This window comes from Dermacentor albipictus, unplaced genomic scaffold (assembly GCF_038994185.2).
Source record: "Dermacentor albipictus isolate Rhodes 1998 colony unplaced genomic scaffold, USDA_Dalb.pri_finalv2 scaffold_14, whole genome shotgun sequence".
Classification (NCBI taxonomy): Eukaryota; Metazoa; Arthropoda; class Arachnida; order Ixodida; family Ixodidae; genus Dermacentor; species Dermacentor albipictus.
Window position 1 is genome coordinate 7,053,290 of NW_027225568.1, and position 25,555 is coordinate 7,078,844.

The 25,555-nt window shown below is 46.9% G+C and overlaps 1 protein-coding gene across 5 annotated transcripts in view; it reads right to left on the reverse strand.

The window, feature by feature from the left end:
- Positions 1–652: 652 nt before the first annotated feature.
- Positions 653–25,555, reverse strand: part of LOC139051750 (nose resistant to fluoxetine protein 6-like) — a 77,670-nt gene continuing 52,767 nt past the window's right edge. Inside the window, exons 13-16 of one of the 5 annotated variants that reach the window (XR_011509526.1) lie at positions 19,627–19,816; positions 13,956–14,098; positions 6,738–6,812; positions 653–878 (exon numbers count right to left, since the gene is read on the reverse strand). Coding sequence is in view for 1 of the 5 variants with exons in the window: in XM_070528747.1 (XP_070384848.1) it covers positions 873–878; positions 13,956–14,098; positions 19,627–19,816 (339 nt within the window). In the remaining 4 variants the exon portion in view is untranslated. The remainder of the gene's footprint in view (positions 879–6,737; positions 6,813–13,955; positions 14,099–19,626; positions 19,817–25,555) is intronic. The other 4 variants (XR_011509527.1, XR_011509524.1, XR_011509525.1 and 1 more) reach the window with 4 other exon arrangements.

A 25,555-nucleotide genomic window follows, 5' to 3' on the forward strand; every position in this document is an offset into this window, starting at 1 on the left:
AAAGCAAGTAATTTCCTCTGTGCTTTCCGTGGAATAATTCTTGACTTCGTATGATTGTGACCAACAAAGATGAGGCTCCTCAGTTTCCCTTCTTCCATACCAAAGAGTGAGGCAAACGGTAACGTGCATGCGTTCCGTAGTGTCAGCGTGCATGTGAAAACATAGCACACTTTTGCAGTATAGACTGGCTGGTCTAAACATCGCGCGATAAGTAACCGCCATCTATCTAGGAAACGTCAGAAGCGTAGTTTTCCCATCTGAACATGCACAGCCTTTCCATCTGCTCAGTCGCCAAGGCTACGCAGCAGAAAGGACCTGGACAATGGGTCCTTGCTCACCGCATATAGTCAAACGCTTCTACTCCTAAATGGCCTGTATAAGTAAGGATTCATGTCCCGACTGAATTCTAATCTGTCATATGCATTGAAAAGAAAGGTGTACGATCGCTTCATTCTCGCTGCGCTCTGTGCTAGCGTTAACAGCAGTGAAGCATTTCAAGAGCGTGATTATGTCACGAGTGTTACTGTGCTGCTGCAATGCTCCAGGAATCGCTCCATTCAGCCGCTGGTTGTTGTAACAGAGCGGTGGGCGCGATGGCCGACGAATACGTCGCAGTTGACGGCGCCAAGCTGATGCAAATGAAGCTGACGACTGACGTATTTAAAGTGTCCAAAGGTGAAAAGACCACAAATGTCAGCGAATGTAACAGTCACGAACAGCATTTAAAGAAACCAAAAATTTTCATGCCAAGCGAAGCGACAGCGGCATTCAACAATCTGGAGTTCTAAATTGCGCTGCTCATGTGCTTCGCCTCCGACCATACCATCTACCTCGATGCAAAACGGTTGGCTCCAGTCTCACATTCCTTGAGTTTACGTCTGCACAAAGAAAGAAAGAAAAATAACGGCGCGTATCATGAAGGTAATCTTGAATTCTTGTTAAAGGCCCCTTCACCAGGCCCCATAGCGAATTTTATTTATACGCTGGAAGTAGTTACGTGTCCTCTAGGGAGCTTCCGCCAACAAAATTAGTCAAATCGGCTCATTAATAGCTGAGATAGGAATATTTGAGTGCCGCGAACCCATGATTTCAGAAGGCGGGCTCCACTGCCAAGGAAGATGCTCTCTCCACTCGCCCCGTCTAGCCTCCGCAAGCAAAATTCCTTCCCTGCGTTCCCCAAACAGGACCTCGAGGATCGCGTGACGCATACGTCACAGGCCCCGCCTTGAAGTTTTTCCTCCTCACTTCTTTTTTCGGGGCTACACACTTCCGCCGACGGCGTTGCTCAGGCAACGAAAACTCAGGCAGAACAAGCGGATTTCAGAGCATGATCACGCGCTGCAACACGGTAGAAAATGGCATAGTTTCAGTACCTACGCACGTGAGCGCACGACCGTGGGATCAAGCAGACGGAGCGGAAGTACAGCTCTCTTGCTTCGGTGCGAAGTAAAGCAAAAAACACACACACATTCCGTTTGTGCGTGTTATTTCTCTAAACGTCAATTCGTCAATTCAAGCAACACATCGCACAGATAACAGATGTCTTGAATAATTCACGAAGTACTGTGTCACCACGAGCGACATCACACTACGGACACGACTACGTTGCGCAGGGGCACGACTACGTCACCGCCCGGCTTGGAACGCGGCGGCCGCGAGAATGAAAAACGGCATTTGGCTTGAAATTTCATATCTTTGCACGGCGCGCAGCGATGTCATACTTTGCAGACACGATTGTTATCGCGCAATGTATGCTCTGCGCTGGTCAGCTCCAAATGGCCAGACTTGATTTGGGGCCCTTTAAATAAAGGTTTTCTCTTGTTTAACATGCTTAGCCTGCTCAAGTCATGGCAGCACAGTGCGTAATCTTCACAACGAAGTCACCTGTGTAACGATAGTATTCGGAGTTCTCAAGCGCTATGTGATACAGATGTTTGATTGAATTCTCCTTTTGTCCTTGTATCATTACTATATTACAGTGGCGTTGCACATCACAGGCTTGCCGTTAAAAGAATAAAATAGCCATTTCTATTGACAAGAAAATGGTTTATTGTGCTATAATAATTGATGTTTTCACACAACACTTCCTAAAGCATATAAAGAACAAAACCATATTTACATAGAAGACTGGTAACGTTCAACGATGCGCAAGAACTAGGGAGTGCCAACATTCCATGCTCACCTCCATGGTATAAATTTAATATATTATTCCTACCGACCATAGTATAGTGCTTCGTCCGGATGCGTCGACGTCAGCTTTGCATACAGTAAATATTGTTCGTTCTAGCTATTTTTTTCTCGATGTGTGGAGAACGTTGACTTGAAGGTTTCTACAGAGAGTTTCGTCGCTTTTCGTTAAATGAAGGAGAAGAGAAGCTGTAGTGTTTTTATTCGGTGATGGTATCTTCGAATGCCTATATTGAACCACATTTAGGGCTAATGTATGTAACAGATACAATCTGCGTTCTCTCCTATAGGCATAATTATTTTTCCCAACAGAAACAGTTATCACTGAGGGTCATTGTGGCTTGCTCGACCACAGCCAAGCGGGCTGTGGTTGTGCAAGTCTTAATACCGCGACATAAAGCCGCCACAATGTCTTCACCGCAAATCCAAATATTTATCCCGGCTGTTTAATTGCGAAAACATTACTTGTCCACCCGCCTTGGACCTGCCGGCTGAGAGCATTGCACTACCAGCCGAAATTGCTGGCGATCATGCACCTTAACCTAATCAATAATAAAAAGAAAAAAAAAAGAGTTCATGGACAACATGTGTCCGAGCATCACAGCCGTGAGCCTCACTGCAAAAAATTATGAGGTCTGGTGATGGGGGTCAATGGGCAAACCGGGCACCATTAATGCTATATTCAAATGAGTTACTGGAGTGAAATGGAACTGTAAAACGGGACATCGTTATTTCGGTTATTGTGCCAAAGGTACCCTGTGTAAGAATACCCAATCGCTATGTCAGCTGATTTGCCAACATTGGATTTGGAACTCAACAAGTCGCGCCTCTCCCGCATCGGTTTTTGTTCCCGCAAAAGCTATAAATAATAATGCATAGCGAAACTTGATCACCACAACGCATTTGTCAGAATGCATGCCGAAGAAATGCTATGCGATGGACCGGATGGGTTCTTTGCATAGGGAACGCTCAGGAGGAATGAACAGCTTCGATAGGAAATTTGCGCAGTGTAGTGACCACATATGTTGTCGCACACTCTGGCTAATGCGCCTGACAGCTGCACAAATATGCGAGAAGCAGTAGCAGTACGCACGGTTCCTGCACCGTCCATTGCTTCGTCGCGTCACGTTTTCCATGCATGGATTAGCGCCGTTCGTCAATCTCAGTGCACCCACGGCTTCAACTTCTATGCCCACCCGAGATGTGCAAATGCGGCCGGTTCGGCATCAGCTGTCCAGCGGCCATGCCAGCGACAACGATGCGCCTGCTTCTTGTCTGACCACCAGTGGCTCGCAGACGGGTGCCGTTTCGAGCCACCAGGCAACTTGTCCTCAGTTCTTAATTCATTATTTCACAGCCTTTTCTCTAAGGAGGATGGTTCCACCTTCAGAACGCTGTGCTCTTCCACGATTTGGTGTTCATTTAACGCACCTTCACGTTGCCAAATGCCTCTTGCACGATTTAAGGCATTCGCGAGGAAGTCCTTAACGATTTGCGCGCTGGCACTACACACCTCCGCAAAAACAAAGTAAGGTGGCGAAATTTCTTTGCTTCTGACAAAAGGAGTCTATAAGTGGCACCATTGGTCCAGATGGATTGTGCTGGCCTGCGTCGTCTGGTCCTGGGTTACCACTAGGCGTGGACAGATGTATGTGATCACGGTCCTCCTCGTCTTGTGGCCACTGTCCTTGTTCTCCGAGTCGCGCTTCACTCGGCCCGGTACAAACAGCGTTTTCTCGTATATGCTGGTCGGCAACTCGCACACCAGGAACAGGCAGAAGCTCAATATGCACCTCCACACAAAGAGGCTCAGTGCGTTGGACACTTGCGGATAGCGCGGAGCAAAACGAGGGAGTCGGTCTTTTTATTGAGAGCGCATCTCAGTGGGTGTAGAGAGAAGGTATGTGGTACCACTTTTCTGCACACGTAAAACGACATTTTGTTCTCATTAAACAACGAGCATACAGAAATTGCGGGATACAACGTCCCCTAACGGCACAGAGGGTTACGACGATCGCTGTATTGTAGGGCTCCCAGATTCATTTTGACCAATCGCATTTAGGCGATTTATATTTTCTGCCGATCCCAGCATAGTGCAGGATGTACAAGTACTAGGTAGGGTAACGTGCAGTGATCATACGATAGTGGGGCTAGGATTCACCTCAGTTTGAGGTGCGGAAGAGTAAAATTGGTCAAGAAGAAACAGGTCAACTTAGAGGCAGTGAGGGTGAAAGCAGACAAATTAGGGCCGGTGCTTGCAAAAAAACATACAGCCTTAGAACAGAGAGGTGCCGATGACATAGAGGTAATGAATAGAACCATAAATAGGCTGGCTTCAGATGCAGCAATCGAAGTGGGAGGCAATGCACCAAGCCAACCAGTAGGCAAGTTCTCCCAAGTAGCAAAGGACCTAATAAAGAAACGACAAAAAATGAAAGTGTACAACTGAAGAGATAAGATAGAATTCCCGGAGCTGCCAAAACTGAACAACTAGGAGAAAATAAGTAATATTCGAAATTATAACGTGAGAAAGACTGAAAAATCCGTATGAAATGGACGCAGCCTGAAATCAGTAAGAAGGAAACTTGGCATAGGACAAACCAAGGTGTATGCACTGAAAGATAAGCAGGGTAAGATCATCAGCAATCTCAAAGGTATCGTGAAAGCAGCGGAAGAATTGTATACTGACCAATACAGTATCCAGAGGACTCAGGATAACTCCATTCGAAACAGTAATGAACAGGATACGGAAAGTCCTCCTATATCTAACGATGACGTCGGAAGGAGCTTGCAAGACATGAAACGTGGCAGAGCGGCAGGTGAAGATGGAATACCAGTCGATATAATCGAAGATGCAGAAGACATATTACTTGGAAAACTGGCACTTCTTTATGCGAAGTGTCTATCGACCGCAAACGTCCCAGAAAACTGGAAGAACGCAAGCATTATACTAATCCACAAAAAGGGAGACGTTAAAGAACTTAAAAATTATAGGCCAATTAGTTTACTCCCAATATTATATAAAATATTTACCAAGATAATGTCCAGTAAAATAAGGGCAACGCTGGACTTTACTCAACCAAGGGAACAGGCAAGTTTCAGGAAGGGACACCCTACAATGGATCACATCTATGTTATCAATTAGGTAATCGAGAAATCCGCAGAGTACAATCAGCCTCTATATATGGCCTTTATAGATTGACAAAACGCATTTGATTCAGTAGAGATACCAGCATTCATGGAGGCATTACGTCAATCAAGGAATACAGACCAATCACGTAAGTATCCTGTAAAATATCTACAAAGATTCGACTGCTACGGATATTCTCCGCAAGATATATAAGAAGATACCTATAAATAAATGGGTCAGGCAAGGACACAGATCCTCTCCATTGATACCAACTGCTTGCTTTGTTGAAATATTCAAACTATTCAAATGGGAAGGTTTAGGAGTAAGGCTCGATGGTGAACACCTGAGCAACCTACGGTTTTCCGAATAACATCGTTCTATTCAATAACACTGCAGACATGTTACAACAAGTGATTGAGGACCTTAACAAAGATAGTGTAAGAGTGCGCTTGAGGATTAATATGCAGAAGACAAAGATAATGATGAATAACCGGACAAGGGAACAAGAGTTCAAGATCGCCTGTCAGCCTGTAGAGTCTGTGAAGGAGTACGTTTACCTAGGTCAAAGAATCACAGGGAACCCTGATCATGAGAAGGAAATTCATAGAATAAAAATGGTTCTGATCGCATATGGCAGACTTTGTCAGCGCCTGACTGGAAGCTTATCATTATCATTGAAAAGGAAGGTGCCCAATGAGCGCACTTTACCGGTGCTGACATTTGGGGCAGTGACTTGGAGACTGACAGAGAATCTGGAGAACAAGTTAGGGACCGCACAAAAAGTGCTGCAACAAAGAATGCTAGGCATAACCTTGAGAGACAGAAAGAGAGCGGTTTGGATCAGAGAGAAAGTGGTATAGCCGATATTGTAATTGGCATAAGAGAAAAAAATGGCCCTGGGCAGCTCATGTAACGCGCAAGTTAAATAACCATTGGACAATTAGGGTTACAGAATGGGTACCAAGAGAAGGGAAACGCAGGAGAGGAAGGCAGAAGACCAGGCGGTGCGATGAAATTAGGAAATTGGCCGCTGCTAGTTGGACTCGGTGAGCGCAGGACAGGGTTAATTGATAACATATGCTGCTGCTGCTGATGATGATGATGATGTATTAATGGTATAAGTCATATTTTGTTATAAACGGATAGAGTGTCGCATGCGTCATGTGGAAGTTCTGGGTTCAGTTTGCAGTGGCAAAAACTTGCCTTTTTTCACTTTAAATTTAATTTTTCATTGCAGTTTCTACATTTCAATATAAGGACAGATTCCTGTATGCTATTCTTCACTTTAAGGGTCCCTGAAACCATTCGGAGTAATTTTGTAGACCCGTAATTTTGTAGGATACAGCTACAATAAAACGTTAGTGCCATAATTTAAGTGAAGCGTGTCATATTAAGAGAGCTACGAAGAAATACAAGTTACCTTCCACCCTACCGATGCGGTTTCTCCTCAACTTGTTCACCGAGTGATCGGGGCGACGCTCTGCCTTCACTGGATCTGCGTCATGAAATGACGTCATGTTATCTACTTGCGGTTGTCTTGGAGGTAGCGCGCGAAGCCTCTTCAAACTTTTCGTTAGACGCCTGGCTATCGATGTTGCGCGAGTGCTATCCAAACAGCATGTGTTGCAAGCATTCTCTAGAAAAACAATGTGGGCTTGTTGGCATGGCATCTTCACCTTTGTTCGCTAGCGGGAATAAGACTGCACACAAGAACACACACAGCACAGCACCGTATGTGTCCCGTTTGTCGTGTGTCCAGTCATATTCGCGCTAAAGAACTCAGTTCAAGCGAGCGTTCTGCCGCAGTGCCGAGTTTGTCCGGTATTCCTGTAAAAGCAGGAAAGCTGGGCGTTGGGACGGATAGGTAGAGGCGTAAACTAAAGCACGTCCTTATTCCTATCGCTGTGACGTAGGGGCTTTAACGTAAACCTAAGTGGCTTGAGTGGTCTGCACGGTGCATCCACTTGGTGGTGCGGAGCCTAACCAGCCAAACACACTGCTACTAATGCTGCAGCCATATGTAAAACATTTTAAATATTTAAAAAGAGGACGTATTCATGATTATGCTTCTGCAGAAAATTTACACCAGCAGCAAAGTAGCACGCACTTGGTTACTGCTATATTTATGCGCTCTGCATTTGTCTGGTTGAGGTCTGTGCCACCAGGTGGCTGCACCATGCAGGAAATTCCCGTTCGCACCTCAGCTTAACCGGTTAAACGCCCACTCCAATTGCGCTTGCGTTCACACAAATACTGGACACAGTAAAACTCTTTACAGTGGTAGTAATCCTCTGGCGCAAAGTGACACCTACAAACGCATGGAAGCTGGCACCAATCGGATAACGATAGCCTGATGCGATGCAGCTGGGGAGGATCAGGTAACAGCAGATTTGTTGAAGGATGGTGGGCAGATTGTTCTAGAAAAACTCGCCACCCTGTATACCCAATGCCTCATGACTTCGAGCGTATCGGAATCTCGGAAGAACGCTAACATAATCCTAATCCATAAGGAAGGGTTGCCAAAGACTTGAAAAACTATAGACCGATCAGCTTACTGTCCGTTGCCTACAAAGTATGTAGTAGGGTAATCGCAAATAGAATCAGGAACACCTTAGACTTCTGTCAACCAAAGGACCAGGCAGGTTTCCGTAAAGGCTACTCAAAGATAGACCATATTCACACTATCAATCAGGCGATCGAGAAATGTGCGGATTATAACCAGCCGTTATATATAGCTTTCATTGATTACGAGAAAGCGTTTGATTCTGTCGAAACCTTAGCAGTCATGGAGGCATTACGTAATCAGGGTGCAGACGAGCTGTATGTAAAAATACTGGAAGATATCTATAGGGGCTCCACAGCCACCGTTGTCCTCCATAAAGAAAGTAAAGAAATCCCAATAAAGAAAGGCGTCAGGCACGGAGATACGATCTCTCCAATGCTATTCACAGCGTGTTTACAGGGGGTATTCAGAGACCTGGATTGGGAACGATTGGGGATAAGAGTTAATGGAGAATACCTTAGTAACTTGCGATTCGCTGATGATATTTCGTTGCTTAGTAACTAAGGGGACCAATTGCAATGCATGCTCACTGACCTGCAGAGGCAAAGCAGAAGAGTGGGTCTAAAAATTAATCTGTAGCCACTCCGCTTGCCTGCTGCCTTGCAGAGGAACACAATGTCGCAGCTTGACATATTGCCGATCGGTATATTTGAAACCCACAAGGCAGCAACGGCGATACATGGTGCTCGCGAAAAGAAATATCGAGGCCAACACTGACCGCATAGCTCACGTGAACACGCAGAATGCAGCAACACAAGCAGACAGCACTTGGTGTGTGTCGGAAGTGCTCCAGTCTAGTGATAAGTGATCGTGGTGTATACTCTTTCTGGCACTGTTTTATAGAAACAACTTCACCAATATTCCATCTATTGCGAACAACATTTGTTCACAATCAAATTGAAAAATGATTGATGGTGCACACTGGGCAGCCAATCGCATAGCTCGCCCAACTGACATCGATTGGGCTAGCTGCGTCAATTGGGAGAGGGCGGCTTAAAACTAAGGGAAGCGGCGCCGCTGCGATCGATAGCAAAGCACATTTCCAAAACCCTGTAATAAATTACGCGCTTTATGTGGAGCACTTAGAAGTGTCACACAACGATCAAAACGGCCTAACCTAATGACTTAGTACAATTGTACAAGATCGTTAAAATTGTTTGAGGGTCCCTTTAAATTTCTGCTTCCTTAAATTCTTGGTTATTGAAACTAAATGGAGACCCTCAGTTCCCCTGATTTATCCGGCTATTACCTGCCCATAAGTAGTCCAAAATCAAGAAAGGGGCTGACAGATGGAATAGCACACTGTGGTATAAAGTTTGTAAACAGGGATAAGGTGCCTCAGACAGGCTGGCCAACGTTTCGATAGCAGGACCTATCTTCGTCAAAGGCGGCCTCGTCATCCTCGGCGTGTTAGTTTTAATGGGTTAGTGCAGTGACGTCACGTGTGGGTGTTGTCGCTGGCGGCTGGTTTTAAAGAGAGAGATTACCAGAGGAAACAAGCGCTGTCGTCCGACGTCTGTGAGCTTCATTCTCAAGACGAGGGGACAAGAGCGTGAGAGCGCGGGGAGAAAAGGAAAGAAATAGAAGCAGAAAAAAGGGGAAAAATGGAAAAAAGAGGGTGGGGGAAGCCAGGGCGGCACCAAGACAGACAGAAAGAGGGGGGGGAGAGTGAAAGTTTTAAGAAGTACGGGGGCTTGGGAGCGTGTTGGCGATGCGAAAGGTTAGGAGTTATTCAGGGGGAGTCGTTGGCGGCATCTTTTGAGGCATTAGAACAGCCGGTCAAGCGGACAGTACGCGAGTAACACAAAAGACAAAAAAAGCGAAATCCCAGACACACACACACACAAAAACATGAGTTCAAAGCGACCTGAGTAGTAGAGTAGCAATACGTCGAGTAATTTTGAAATAGTTAAGATGGCGACGAGGAGTCTGCGGTGCAATGTATGGGGTGACTGAAAGGCAGCGGCATGGTCTTTCAAGGGACACTGCCCCACGCGCTCAACGTAGGTGTCGTTACGGCGGTATCCAGAAATGGAAAAACTCTGGGATGAGGCGCTGGAAAAGGCATATTGACTTCGGAATGTGTTGCCGAAGGGGTTTCAAGAAAAAAAATAGATGAAAAAAGGGGGGAGGAAGGGAAGGGAGAGGGGGAGTAGGGCCCCGAAACTGGTATAACAAACAAGAGGGTGACGCACGCAGAAGCGGGCGGGGGCAAGTGTACATGGATGAAGGGGATCGTACAGTTGGTATAGACGTAAAAACCTGAAAGACTACATTAAATTGAGTAGTAGGCAGGTAAAAAAAATTTTTCGAAATAGAAGAGTAGGTGAGGTTAAGAATTAAAGTTGGCTGGTGGCCTAATGTGTTTTCTGTGTTGGTTGATGATATGAGAGTTTCAGCTTTAAGTTACAGCTGTTAAAGATTCTAAGTTGCCGCGTGCCAAATTAATTCCTGTCGGGTGTAGGCAACTAAACTTGTGTAGGAGGTATGATTCCGTATACTTCCTTTGGCGAGGGGAACGGAAATTGTTTGTAGTATGTAGAGCCTTGCTATGTCAAACATATGACCATGTTCGTTAAAGTGGCTGGCTACTGCTTTGGGTAAATTGTGTTTTGTGTCCGCGCGGTGACCACTGAGTCTTGTATTAATTTGTTGTCCTTAAACGTTCTCGACTTTCTGGACACATAAACTTTCTGGACACAACAATATACATTGACAATGGTGAACTAAAGACAACGCTGTATAGGAAACCTTTCGACAAACAACACTACCTAGAATACACCAGCCACCATCCCAGACATTGCTAACAAGGCATCTTTAAAGGCGAAGCCACACGACTACGTCGCATTTGCGTTGAAAACCAAGACTACATAGATAGACTCGATCACCTTAAAGAAACGCTATCAAACAGGAACCACCCAAACAGTGACCTTCAAACAGCCTACATCGCTGCAACCAAACTTGATCGAGCCGAGGTCTTCATGCCCCGCCCGAGGATCACAAGAACAACAACGCCTCTTCTTACTACTAAATTCTCAAACGCACTCCCAAACGTGAATAACATCCTAAGTAAATACTACCCAATCCTCACCAGCAACCAGAAACTGAAGATTTTTCCCGACCCTCCCAGAGTAGCCTACAGACGCAACACTAATTTTAAAGATGTCCTTGTGCACGCCAAACTAAAGAAAAAGAGGAAGTTGGGAACCAATCCCTGTGGCCGCCCCAGGTGCTCTACATGCAAACACATTCAATCTACTACTACAGTAAAAAGTACAGCGTCGAATTACACACACAAGGCAACTTCGGCTTTCAGCTGCACATCAAGCAACGTAGTCTACTGTCTAGAATGCGCCGCTTGCAGCAAACAATACATAGGTGAGACTGGACAACAAATTAATACAAGACTCAATGTTCACCGCGTGGACACAAAACACAATTTACCCAAACCAGTAGCCAGCCACTTTAACGAACATGGTCATATGTTTGACAAACCAAGTCTCTATATACTACAAACAAATTTCCGTTCCCCTCGCGAAAGGAAGTATACGGAATCATACCTCATACACAAGTTTAATTGCCTACACCCGACAGGAATTAATTTGGCACGCGGCAGCTTTGAATCTTTAAAAGCTGTAACTTAAAGCTGAAACTCTCATATCATCAACCAATACACGAAACACATTAGGCCACGAGCCAACTTTAATGCTTAACCTCACCTACTCTTCCATTTCGAAAATTTTTTTCCTGCCTACTACTCAATTTAATGTACACTTTCAGGTTTTTACTTCTATACCAACTGTACGATCCCCTTCTTCCATGTACACTTGCCCCCGCCCGCTTCTGCGTGCGTCACCCTCCTGTTTGTTATACCGGCTTCGCCCCCCCCTCCCTCCCTCCCCCTCTCCCTTCCCTTCCTCCCCCCTTTTTAACGCGATAGCGTTAAGGAGCTCGTGTCGCAGAAAAGCCGGTGTCGTCGGTGTCGGCGTCCGCGGCGTTGGCCGCGAGCGATAAATCATGGCAGGCACTTCATAAATAAAAAGCAAGTTCCAAGATGGGCTGGGTGGGAATCGAACCAGGGTTTCCGTAGTGTGAGACGGAGACGCTACCACTCAACCACGAGTTCGATGCTTGAAAGCGGTACAAACGCGCGCCTAGTGAACGCGGTATTGCCTTAAAAACGTGCCGTAGAAAGTTATACTGCGGTGTATTTCGGTAATTATGAGCCTGTAACTTACAGAAGTCGCATTTACACGATAGCGAAGTTCGTTTCCGCTACATTTCTTCTGCGCTTACTGCACACGCAGAGCCATCTTGCGGCAAACACAGAAGACCCCCTCCTCTCAATGTACGGCGCTGCCCCGACAGGTGGCGCGCCATACGCGCATTGGGGCTGTGCGCGGTCCGGCTCCCTCTCCACCGAATCCCTCTCCCCTGACGACGCTTCGCCGTGCTCCCACGCGGGTTGCAGAATCAAGCGCCGTTCCTTTCTTTAGATTACTATCTATCTATCTCTCTGCCCGTGCCGATCACGACGTTTGGCTGGCGTAGATCGTTTCCCCCTCCGAGACACCGAGCTCTTTGGTTCGTTCCGTTTGCTCAGGCGCACGTTTCGTTGCCGCGCCGAACGCTGCGTTGCTCGACGCTCTCCGTGTGATAGGTGGGCGCAAAGTCCGATGCGGGGCGCCTCGTAAGTGATCCCTGCGCCGTAGCGCATTGTCTTACAGCCCTTGGCGGGTCGATGGGAACGCTCTCGCGTTCCACTTTTGAAGGAGAAGCTTAAGCGTCCTCCAATTTTTTTATCTATTTTTTTTCTTGAAACCCCTTCGGCAGCACATTCCGAAGTCAATATGCCTTTTCCGGCGCCTAAACCCAGAGTATCGCCATTTGAGGATACCGCCGTAACGACACCTACGTTGAGCGCGTGGGGCAGTGCCCCTTGAATAACCATACCGCTGCCTTTCAGTCACCCCATACATTGCACCGCAGACTCCTCATCGCCATCTTAACTATTTCAGCATTCCTCGACGTATTGCTACTCTGCTACTCAAGTCGCTTTCAACTCATGTTTTTTGTGTGTGTGTGTGTGTGTGTGTCTGGGTTTTCTCTTTTTTCTTGTCTTTAGTGTTACTCGCATACTGACCGCTTTACCAGCCGTTCTAATGCCTCAAAAACATGCCGCCAACGACTCCCCCTGAATACCTCTCCTAACCTTTCGCATCCCCAACACGCTCCCAAGCCCCCGTATTTCTTAAAACTTTCACTCTCCCCCCCCTCTTTCTGTCTATCTTTTTTTTCTCCTTCTATTTCTTTCCTTTTCTCCCCGCGCTCTCACGCTCTTGTCCCCTCGTCTTGAGAATGAAGCTCACAGACGTCGGACGACAGCGCTTGTTTCCTCTGGTAATCTCTCTCTTTAAAAGCAGCAGCCAGCGACAACACCCGCACGTGACGTCACTGCACTAACCCCTTAAAACTAACACGCCGTAGATGACGAGGCCGCCTTTGACGAAGATAGGTCCTCCTATCGAAACGTTGGCCAGCCTGTCTGAGGCACCTTATCCCTGTTTACAAACTCTGCCCATTAGTAGGCCATTTACAAGAGTGAAAATTGGTCATTGCAGGTTCTGTTTGGCACAAATGGCCCGAAGACTAAGCAGAATATCGATCAGCCCTTCGCTTTATAGTCGCTTTCAACCGTATTCGCCGTGCTCGGTGTTGGGCCGCACATGAATACGTTAGGCAGCTTCCTAAATACCGTGGGCTCCTGCTCACATAGGCTGCATGCATCTTGGCTGGGATATTACTGACTATATTCCACTCCTATTCTTTATTGCTCTTCATCAGTGGCCTGAGCAGCACTCAGCCTACCATAATGTAGGCGGAGTGCCGCTCAGACCGCTGATGTAGAGCCAAAAAAGGAATACGAGTAAAATAGTATCGTTACGTTATTTGGGCCCTCGTTTTGTTAACCATTGATTCTGCTCGTAAATTGCGTGTCCTTTCGGTTCTGCAGTTTCCTTCTAGCGGCGAAGTGTCTGCAATCCGTCTACGCCATGGGATATGATGCATGCTCACCACTCCGAGGATAGAGTAGTAGACCCTCTCCCTGGTAAGTGCGTATCCAGTGATCAGGAGCGGCATGTGCACCAGGTAGACGCCGAAAGAGAGTCGGCTCAGGGGGACGAAGGGACGCCAGGACAGGAAACGGCCTAGGAATCCTGCGTAAGAAACATATTTTTTTAAGCTTAGTGGTGCCAGATCCAATCGCTGAATGGCGCGAAAAATCACTACATTCAGCGTACCTCCACTTTCACAATTAGCCTGCTGCACTGCTGTTATGTTTTCAGTGTTTCTTTAAAACTTGTAGGCAGTGACCCCTGCGGTGAGATGTAGTTTGGCCCTTTAGGCTGCTCGCTTTGATGCAGGTGCCTCACCCGGCCTTATTTTGCTTACTGCTTGGCTTAAACATGTGTATATTTGATAACATTCAAAGCTCTTGCGTCGCAATTGTTGTTTTTCGCTCAATTGTGTTTCATTGTCATCACGCACCGTTCTGGATTAACTGATTATGGTGGTGGCGCAGGCGAATCGGTGTTTGCAGGCCGACCTGACGAACGAAACAATATAGGACCCCTATTCACTGAAAGCACATGCGATGGATCTGCTTGTAAGAGCACATTCCCAACAATCCTGAAGTTGGATATAATATTAGCGAAGGTGAGTGGCGAATGGCCAAGACGACGTACGAATCTTTGTCGTTTAACCTGACAAGAGGAGTGGGATCATCACATCATTTCCACCACTGACATCTTACGGCTCGCCCATCTCACCACTTCCCCATAAGTCCAGAAACAAATTCACAGATGCTTTATTGTTCAGAACAACTTTCTGTGATTGGCCTGAGCGCCTCCTAATATTATGTTCGCTGTCAGGCCTGTTGTCAACTGCCCTAGCATACAAAGCAAAATTCTTTGTGAGGGCCTGTATTAACAACAACAACAAAAAAGTACTTACGCTTGAACTGATCTTGAAAGGAATACTGCCAATCCTTTTGGTGTACAGTGGTGAGCAGCCTTGTCTAGAGCGCGGCGACGGTGCTCTGCGGAGCAAGTCAGCGCCACCTAACGTTACGCTCTGGGTTTGAGATATGCTTCCCGCGCGCATGCGCGGCCACAATAAAGCGTTGCCTGCTCGTGGGTTCTCGGCCTCAGTGCTTGCGCTTCACTCCGCCAGGGCCGCGCTGAATGATATGTAACAGCGGCCGGAAAACCAACGCGTTTCGCGCGAATCACGGGGCGGCCAGGCAAGCAAGTGCAAGTGGTATCGGGTGATCGCGCGTTTCTGGAGCACGTTCAAGTGATAGCGGGCGATCGCGCGTTTCAGGCGCAGACCAGGCTAAGAGTGCGAGAATTGGGCCTATATGGTTGTTTGGTGGCTATTTTCGTCGCCTATTTTCCTCGGCTGTCGCCCTTAGCTGAATACGCAGTGCAGATACATGCCGAAAAACATTATAGCCGCGGCGAGTGGTGCCTGTGCAGAAATGCGCGGTGATCTGCTACCACTCGCGCTTGCTTGCCTGGCCGTCTCGTTACACTCGTGAAACACGGCGGCATGGCGACGCCCTGGCCGCCATCACAGCGTCACAATTTCAGGCAGCGCGTTCCTGGCGGCATGGAACGAACTCTCAAGGCGGTGGCTGGACAAGGAAGCGATGAGCAGGCATGCCTCTGTTTCTGCCGCGCATGCGCGCAGGACGCTTAACTCAAACCCAGAGCGTAACGTTAGGTGGCGCTGACTTGCTCCGCAGAGCACCGTCGGCGCGCTCTAGACAAGGCTGCTCACCACTGTACATGTTATTAGCGAAGGCGAATAGCACCCATGAACCAAAAGCTTTGTATATGTGGCCCCATGGTGAGGGATGGCAAGAGCTTGTTCGTGAGAACTCCATCATTGGCTGACCACTTTCGCCTAGGTTATGTTCGCTAACACGCTTCCTATTATACTGACTTGTATGAAATGTTTTGTGAATGCCACCCAAGAGCCCATGTTTGCACGCCAGAGCAGTTTAAACGAACAGGTGCTAGTCGCTAGAGGTAGCGATCGTATATTCAATGAAGGCGACTGGCCGGTGTCGTTTTTCAATACAAAACTCTTGGCGGATCCGACTCTCTAGCCGCATTCGCTATATAATTTGCCCGCTATATTTACTCATGATAATAACTGCCGGTCAATCATGGCACCGAACATAAAATTCGCCCTGTCAGCAGGAAAATAAGGAACGAGTCCTAATGAATGCAAATATTTGTGACTTCAACACCTGCGCATACTGTGCATGAAATTGACGATATAGCTGCTTCTAGCGTGCAATATAAGTGGACGACTCAGCCTTTCCTTCTCCCTTCGTTGCTTTCACCTCCGGCATAAGCTTGCGAAGACGAATGTATCCGGATTTGCGACGCTGTTTGCTGAGTTTAGTTTAAGTTTATTATTCACGCATGATAACATCTGTTAGATACAAAAATATGCAGACGAAGGTCCCAAAGACAGATGTGAAACGACTACTGAAATGTAACTCTTATTACATGTCTATAGTTTGTTGAAGTAAGGTAGAAAGATGAACGAGTTGGAAAGGATGCATACTTATTACTCAGCGCGAAAACACAGGAAGACACAGAGTTAGAACAGCGCTCATCCTGAGCCCTAACTCTGGGTGTTCCATTGTTCTCGCGCGGATTAATGACGTATTTATTTGAATCTAGGCCGAAAGTATCGTTTAAATATTCATATACCAAACTCCGGCGTCGGATTAGGTCTGAGTATATTTAAGAACTCGCCAGTTAGTAATTGATATTGATAAATATTGCGCACAGATAGCATGATCTAGAAAAGTCAGTACTGCAGCTGCTACTAGCCGCGCCAGTGCCCAACAGAAGTACACAGGCGACGTCGCCATTTTTGTCTTTCTCGTATCGTCGTGTGGTGCGGCGTTATCATAATGGCACCAAACCGGCAACGCCACTATGCTGCCACTCTTAAGCAAAAAGTTGTGCTAGCCGCAGAGGCATCATTAAACGATCAAGTTGGGTGCGACTTCGGCATCGATGAGAAAAATGTCCGTCGTTGGAGGGAGCAACAGAAGACACTTTTTGCGTGCGCCGGCCTTGAGATGCCCGCAATAAGAAAAACAGCAACGTAGAATGAGCTCGGCATGTTCATATTCAATAAATGCTATTTTCATTTTGTGAGGGCTGTCCTTGCTTTTTTCTTTTTTTGTTCGTCCTACATTCAAGGTAACATTTTTTATTTTTTTTTCCGGCTTCGGACTTCTAAGAGTCTGCTTAGAATCGGGGCCAGCCTAGATTCGAGTAAATGCGGTAAGTATGCAGCCTATTGAAAGCGACAAACAATGGCTAGGACTTGGATACTCTACACAATTTTATGCGTGACAGCTTAAGCAATAGGCACGCCACAGAATATGCAATACTCAAATATTTATTTCGTATCTTTTCTAAGTTTGCCAACATGGCCAGACTTAGGTAGCACTCTTTCTGCGGATGCTATTGCTATATTCGGCCTCATTACTGTTATATTCAGCCTCATTGTGCTCGCAGGTCCTGTCTCAGAAAATCTGTGCTGTGTTGTGGTAGCTGGGGGGGGGGGGGGGGCTAAGCTGATGCTCGTAAGCAATCGGCCACGCTAATCAAGTACAGATCCTGTATGGTATATAATTCATTTTAGCTTTCACTACTCTGCGAAAATTCGAGTGAGTTTTGGGAACGAATTCACAAGTTAGTAGTGCCCTTTGCCTGCCGAATTCGGTAATCTCATGTCCAGCATCAGCATTGGCTAGTATTTGCTGTTACCAACAACCCTAGAAAATTAAAAAAAAATTCTGAGAATTACTGTTGTTTATTGATCTGTTCTGCCTTCGAAAATTTCTCAGCAATGCTTAGATACCCATCAGCTACCTGCAGATTGGAAGGTCGGGAAGGTGGTCCCACTTCATAAGTCCAGTAGCAAACATTCGCCCCTCAACTACCGCCCCATTTCCCCCACCAGTATTCCTTGCAATTTTCTTGAAGACATTTGGTACTCACATATAGCAAAGCACTTAGACAATAATTCATTTTTCACAAAAGCACAACATGGTTTCCGAAAGAATTTGTCTCGTGCAACTCAACTTCTTTCTTTTACTCACAGCCTTCATCTTATTCTCAACAAAGGTTCATTCGCAGACTGTCTTTCTTTGATTTCGCCAAGGCCTTCGAAAAAGTGTGTCATAAATTGCTTCTATTTAAAATTAAAAATACTTAATCTTGATCCTAACCTGTTTGAGTGGCTTGAGCAGTTTCTCCTTCATCGGTCGCAGTATGTTGAGTCAAACAATCATATGTCCCCATCTAATCCTGTAGACTCTGGTGCGCCCCAAGGATCAGTTATAGGCCCTCTTCTTTTTTTATTTACATTAACGATTTACCCAATGAAGTTTGTTCTAATATTTACCTTTTTGTAGATGACTGTGTTATCGCCCGTGAAATCTTGGACAAATCTGATAACAAATTCTTACTAGACGATATAAATGCTATCTCTAACTGGTGTGACGTATGGTTAATGCAACTTAACGTAACTGAATGTAAAGGTATACGTGTAACTCGCAGCAATATTTCTCCGCCGAACTATTACCTTAGGGATACTCTCCTAGAGGTCGTAACCTTCTATAAATTGCTAGGCGTCCACATAACCTCGCCACTTCACTGGTCGCTGCACATCGACAACGTAATTTGCAATACTAATCGCATGCTAGGTTATCTTTGCCGAAATTTTTCTTCTGCTCCTACATCATTAAAATTAATCCTATACAAAACGCCTATTAGGAGTAAAATGCAGTACGCCTTATCCATCTGGGACCCGCACCTCGAAACCCTTATTCAATCATTTTATTAATCCAAAACAATGCCGCGCGTTTTAATTCATAGCAATTAGAGCTGCACATCAAGCGTAACTGCCGTGAACTCTTTGCGGCTTGCTCCTCTCTCAGCCCGGCGTAAGTGCTTTCGCCTTGCTTTATTTCATAAACTAAATTTCCACAATTCCTACCTGCGCGATAATCTTATATCACCTCCTACCTACATTTCCTCTCGCATTGATCATAGCCATAAGGTTCGAATCGTTCAGTGCCGCACCAGAACCTGTAACGAATCATTTATTCCCAGGACCTCTCAGGAATGTAACCACCTTCCCGGCGCAGTTGTCGCAATCAAGGTCAACCCAAAGTTTCGTTCGGCCTTATCAGACATCGTCACTCCCGGAACAATAACCTAATCAATTTTGCTCTTAATAACTAAACATATCTTGCTTCTTCCTTATATACTTGTGGATGTTTTGTTACCCACTCCCCTCTGTAATACTTCGGTCTTTAGGGTACTATAAAATGAAAATAAAAAATACAGTAGAAAATTTTGTGAACACGGTCCTCAACTAGCCAATGCCATCTGTAGCTGCGACAGGGCTGCGTGGTTGTTTTTCTTTTTCTTCTTCTTTTCTGTCGGGATGTATAGATTGCCAGCACAATGCAGCTGCCGCATTCGTTTCTTCTCCGGTGCCTGTGTGTAGCTAATAAATCGGGGATCGTTGCAATCAATCTATAGAACAGAGCCCCTTTGTAGCGTGCCCAACCTACAGCCAAGTACAGGCCAGTGGGATCGGACGATTTAGGCACTATTACATTGATGCCTGAGCAGTGTACCTGCTTTCCGGTTGGCGCATGCAAACACCAGGCATGCGAGGAAGCTTGACCAAAGAAGGCGGTCGACGAAGGAGAAGACCACGTCGATCCAGTCACCCGTAGAGGTGAAGCCGCCGTTCCTGTGGTAGCGCGACAGGATGCACACCGCGCCGCAGGTCAAGCACACCGCCCACATGACTGCTTGCTTAACCTGCAAAGCGCTTGCGCGTGCCAGACGTTTCATATATAGCCTCGAAATAGACACGCAGTTCGTTAGGGTGACCAAAACCAAAGCTCCGTATAGATGAGACGTTCTGCAAAAGGCTCGACAGTTGGCATCCCTGGCAATATGGTCATGAGCGCAATTTCAAAAGTTACATTGGAGTTTGCCTGACCACCACCTTCGTGATCTACTGCTAAAAGACCCCTCACCAGACCCCATGGCAAAATTTAGTTATCCGCTGAAAGTTGTTACGTGTCTTTCTATTTAATTTAGTTGAGAGTTAGCGCTCGTCCTGTCTTCTCCAAGTCTGTGTGTCACTTCGCGCTACAATTCAAGATCATGTTACCGTACCAACTTGCCCAACTTTCTATCATTTTGTTACGTGTCCTCTAGAGAGCGTTCGGCCGCAAAAAGTTTTCAAATCGGCTCATTATTAGCCGGGACGGAAATATTTCAGTGCCGCGAACGCGTGATTTCAGGGAGTGAGTTCCACTGCATGGCGAGACAGTCTCTCCACTCGCCCCGTTTAGCTTCCACAAGCAAAATTGCTTCCCAGCGTTCTCCTGTACCGGACCTCGAGGATCGCGTGATGTATAAGTCACGGACCCCGCCTTTTTTTTTTCCTCGCTTTCTTTCTTTCTTTTTCTGTTGGAGGGGGGGGGGGGCGCTGCGCACAAGCTGTTGTGATTGTCTGGTTTCACGCAGCGCACGATGTTGGCCCTGTGGCGAAGGACACATGACTGGAGGTGTAATTCAGTGCTACACAAATAATGAGGCAGAACAAGCGGATAGCAGAGCATGATCACGTGCTGCAACACGGTAGAAAATGGCATAGTTTCGATACCTGCGCTCTTGACTGCACGACCGTGCGAACAAGCAGACGAAGCGGAAGTACATCTCTCTTCCTTCGGTGCGAAGTAAAACAAACACATACAGACATTCCGTTTGTGTGTCTTATTATTTCTCTAAACTTCAATTCGTCAATTCAAGCAACAGAACACGCAAATAACAGATGGTGCCTTGAATATAATTCTCGAAGTCACGTGTCACCACGATCAACGCCACACTGCGGACCCGAGAACGAAGGCGCAGGGACGCGAGTACCTCGCCGTCTGGCTTTGATAGCAGCGGCCACGAGAAGGAGAAACAGCGTTCGGATTGAAATTTCAGACCCTTCACGGTGCGTAGCGATGTCATTCTTTGTAAAGGGGGGAGGAAGAAGAAGTGATCGTAGCGAGCGGCTTTAATTTCGAGCACACTGCATTTTCTATTTTATTTTCTGTGGTCTCGGCAATCAGTGACAAAGAAACTGGGGGACGTCGTACTCTGAAATGGGGGACCCCAACCGCGCCCAGCAATTGGGTCCTGAACGGCCAGTTCGTTATGCCGGTGACGTGAGTGACCGCTTCGACCCCAGCATGGTCCTGATTGAGTCATCTGATGGCTCCTCTACTGATGATATGGGATCGGACAGCGATTTTACCTTGGTGTGAAGCCGATGTCTGAAGAGAAAGATACGAAGAACATCCCCGACCCATCGCCAGGCGACGAAAAAGGCAAGTGGCAAGCAGTCATACACTATTCTATACGTACCAACAACAACAGACAACCTCAACTCACTGAACAGCTGGCAGAGCCTGTCTGAATATTTCGAACGAACTACCCATGGTCAAATATAAGAAATACGTATAAACGCTCGAAAGAACATCCTCTCGGTGCAAGTCAATACACCGACAATACTGGAGACACTGAAAAACGTCACTCAGTTGGGAAGCATCCCTGTTCGCGCATTCCCCACATACGGCAAGGAGGCGACGACAGGAAGCGACGATCTACAGCGCGGACATTGATATTACAGACACTGACCTGGCGAAACTACTATCGTCGTCGGCTCCTGTGCTCAGCTTTGACCATTTTGGACGACCGTTTTGGACACACGTCAAGGTCGGATATGTGAGGCATCCGGTACGTCTTTCATGCCGAGGCTTTTACAATGTCACAATTTTATGAAACTTGGGCATGCTAGTGCAGTTTGCAAAGGGTGCAGTAACATGGAAACGATGTGGTGGATTTCACAGAGACAGCAATTTCAACGTTGCTACGAAGTGTCCAAATTGTTCTGGTGCCCACGACGCAACGTCAAAAGAGTGCCCAAAGATCAGGATGGAACAGGGTATTCTGAAGAAGGTGGGTAGACATCATTCCACGCACAGGGAAGCGGCAAGGGCTATCCGCCACCGCAGACGCCGTTCACGACACCGAGATCAACGGGACCGCAGTCCTCCTCGCGTAGAAGGAACGACAGCTCAAGTGCAGCATCCACCCCCTCCTCGTCTCAGGAATGAAAAAGCACATGTCTCAAAGCCTTTGTATGTTGCGAAAGTACAAGGCGACTCATCATCGGCCCAAAAAACATCGGAGACTCAGTGGCCCTCGTTACCATCAAGGCCTGCGGGAACGCCCTTATGCACCGCTCCTACACGCACTGAAGAAAATGAAAAGATGGATGACATTGACGTCACGAGAATGTTGAAAATTTTGATCGGCTCCATGCGCAGGATTCTTTCCGGCCTAAATACCCCGGCTGCCAAGGCCGCCGTGCAGCTAATTGAAGTGTTGGAACCACTCCTAGTGGTTCTTCGCTAAGCAAGTAGGGCACTGATGTTTGAAGAACGGATGCGTCAATCGCTTGTTATGCAACTGAATGCTCGAGGTCTACGGGGTCGTTTGTCTGATTTCCGACAGCGGGTATTTAAGTACCAATTTGCAGTTATTTTTAGCTGTGAACCTCATATGGATTCTTCTTTCCGTACTTCTTGATATGTCCAGATGTGATCTCGTAACGACCAAACCTCAAGCAAAGTGTTAGTTTGTGTAAGTCACGGTCTGGTGTATTTCAGACATGATGTCCCATCGCATACTACTAAGATTACGTATGCCTTACCATAAAACACAGATGTCGCATGGTTACAGTGATTGGAGGATGCATCCACCCAAGAGCGAAGATCGATTGCTCGCACCTGATGTCTCTGCTGCAAGCATCGCAAGGTCCTCATATTGTGATTGGTGACTTTAACGCACACCGTCCCCTGGGGGATAGCACTTCGATGAATCCTCGTGGCAAAGATTTGGCGACTTCATTGTATTCAGGGAGTAAATGTGCTCAATGACGGGTCTCCTACATTTATTCGTCGCACGTCTTACAGCATTTGTCTTGACCTAACGTTTTTATCAAGGAGCCTTCTGTCTTCAGCATGCTGGTCGAAGAATCTAGAGACTCATGGTAGTGAACACCTCCCCTCTTAAGTTCACTTTAGCTCGTTTCGCCGTTCAGGCTCACGTTGCATTCGTCAAACAGACTGGATTTTATTTAAGACCTCTGTCGACACCGCCTGACAGAATATGACATCTCCATCCGAAATAGAGCACATTATTGCCTCTACCCTGCGGGACAAAAGCAGAGAAGTCAGCATACCGAGGCACAGATCATCGGTCAACATACAATATGACGCCCTTCGTACAAATCGTCTCCGCGCGGAACGGCGATACAGAATAACAAAGTCACCGTTAGATCCTTCGAGCAGTCGCCGAGCTCAACGACATGTTCTTCGACATCTGGAGAAGCTTGACAGACAGCGTTGGAGAACATTCTGTGGATCCCTAGATCCAAGACAGCCTCTGTCTAAGATCTGGCGGGTCATACGAACTCTCCGGGCAACTCCACAACAAAGACACCCGTTCCGTGCGGTGGCTCTACATCAACGCCGGAGTGAATTGGAGGTAGTAGAGGACTACTGTAACCTCATTGTGAGCGCATCTAATCCAGTGACTTAATCCCTTGTCGCCATCGCGCCCCCGTCACCTGATGAGCGACTCGAAGTACCGTTTACGATGCAAGAGCTTGACGCTGCGATATCGGTTTCTCGACGTTTATCGGTACCAGGACCATACGGAATCACGTACGCTGCACTCCGCCATATTGACACAGAATCACGACGTCTTCTTCTATCTTTTTATAATACGACGTGGGAGACAGGAAATGTTCCAGATAGTTGGAAATGAAGTTGCGTTGTAGCGCTGCTTAAACCGGGGAAGTGCGCTAACGAGCTTTCCTCTTACAGACTGATCGCCTTAGCCAGTTGCGTCGGTAAAGTAATGGAAAGAATGGTCTTGTCAAGGCTGGAATGGTTTCTAGCGAGAAATATTTGCTTTCCTGATTTTATGTACGGATTTCGAAGAGGTCACGCTTGCATTGACGGTGTTATCGGCTTGGTATCCACTGTTGAGAGGGAGTCGGTTAGTTAGAGCTGTTTTTCTGGATATTAAGGGTGCATACGACAATGTACTCCATTATGCAATCCTTGATGCACTGGAAGATTTAGACGTCGGTGGCCGGCTATATACATGGATTGTTAGCTGCCTCAGTGGCCGCACGGTGTATATGTCGACAAGTGATGGCGACACCGGACACTACCATATACATCGAGGTGTTCCACAAGGGGGAGTTCTCATTCCAACTCTTTTTAATGTTGCGTTGACTGGCCTTGCATCTGAACTTCCTAGCACGGTGAAGATTAGCACATATGCGGACGACATATGCATATGGACATCTGGAGCCACCCGTCCCCAAATGCGTGCTATGCTTCAACGTGTAGTGAAAATCAAAACTAAGTTTCTGCGGTGCCAAGGCCTCCAACTCTCAACAGAAAAATGTTCCGTGATTACATTCATGCGAAAACAAATGACCAGGTATCTGATAACCGTTAACGGAGTAGCGATACCTACTGTTACACACCATAGATTCCTTAATTGGCTTAGTCATAGACCGGGGATTATCTTCGTCAAGACACGTCGCCGGACTGAAGTCAAAGCTAAAGAGTTTTGTTCACGTCTTTCGCGTCGTTGTAGGAACAAGATGGGGCCCCTCGAAGTCGTCATTACCCCAATTGTTCCAAGCACTAATCGTAGGGAATGTACGGTACAGCATGCCGGCGCTCTCAAGCATTGGACTTAGCCGTGTGCGCGCATTGGAGAGCATTCAAGCTCAAACAAAGCGCACGTGTTTGGGCCTCTTACAATGCACGTCAACCAATGGAACAATAGTAGAAGCTCGTGCTTGTCCTGTTGGGGTATACTTGCTCTGCGAGCCTCTTCGAATGTACCTTCGCGTGTTGACCCGACACAGGCACCATCCTCTTTCATCGCTCCCTGCCAGCCACCCATGTTCCAGCTTTTCAAGGACTATATCGCGCCATCAGAGTGTTCTGCCATCAGAATGTTCTGCCGTCACGATTTTCTCCTGCCTGTATTCCGAGAATACCTCCGTTCTGTCTAAACCTGTCGTTACATTGTAGATCCCTAGAATTACTAAAACGTCATCCGTTGCATTTATTGGCCTCAGGCAACTCACCTTGTTGCGAATTTCTGCAATCTACGGAGATACTGTACACGTGTATACCAATGGCTCTGTCACACCATATGCCTCCACTGCAGCCTTCGTCATTCCACATATGATCATCGCTCGGCGGTTTAAACTAGACCATAGCTCAACATCAACTGCCGCAGAACTTGTTTTTATCCGAGAGGCACTTCGCTTTCTCTCTGAGGAGCCTCCTCAGGCATGGACGATATTCTGCGATTGCAAGCCAGCTCTTCAAACGATTGACTGTGTCTTCAGACGGGGCCCGTATTATTCCGTGGCCATAGGAACTACAGAGCGCCTCGAAC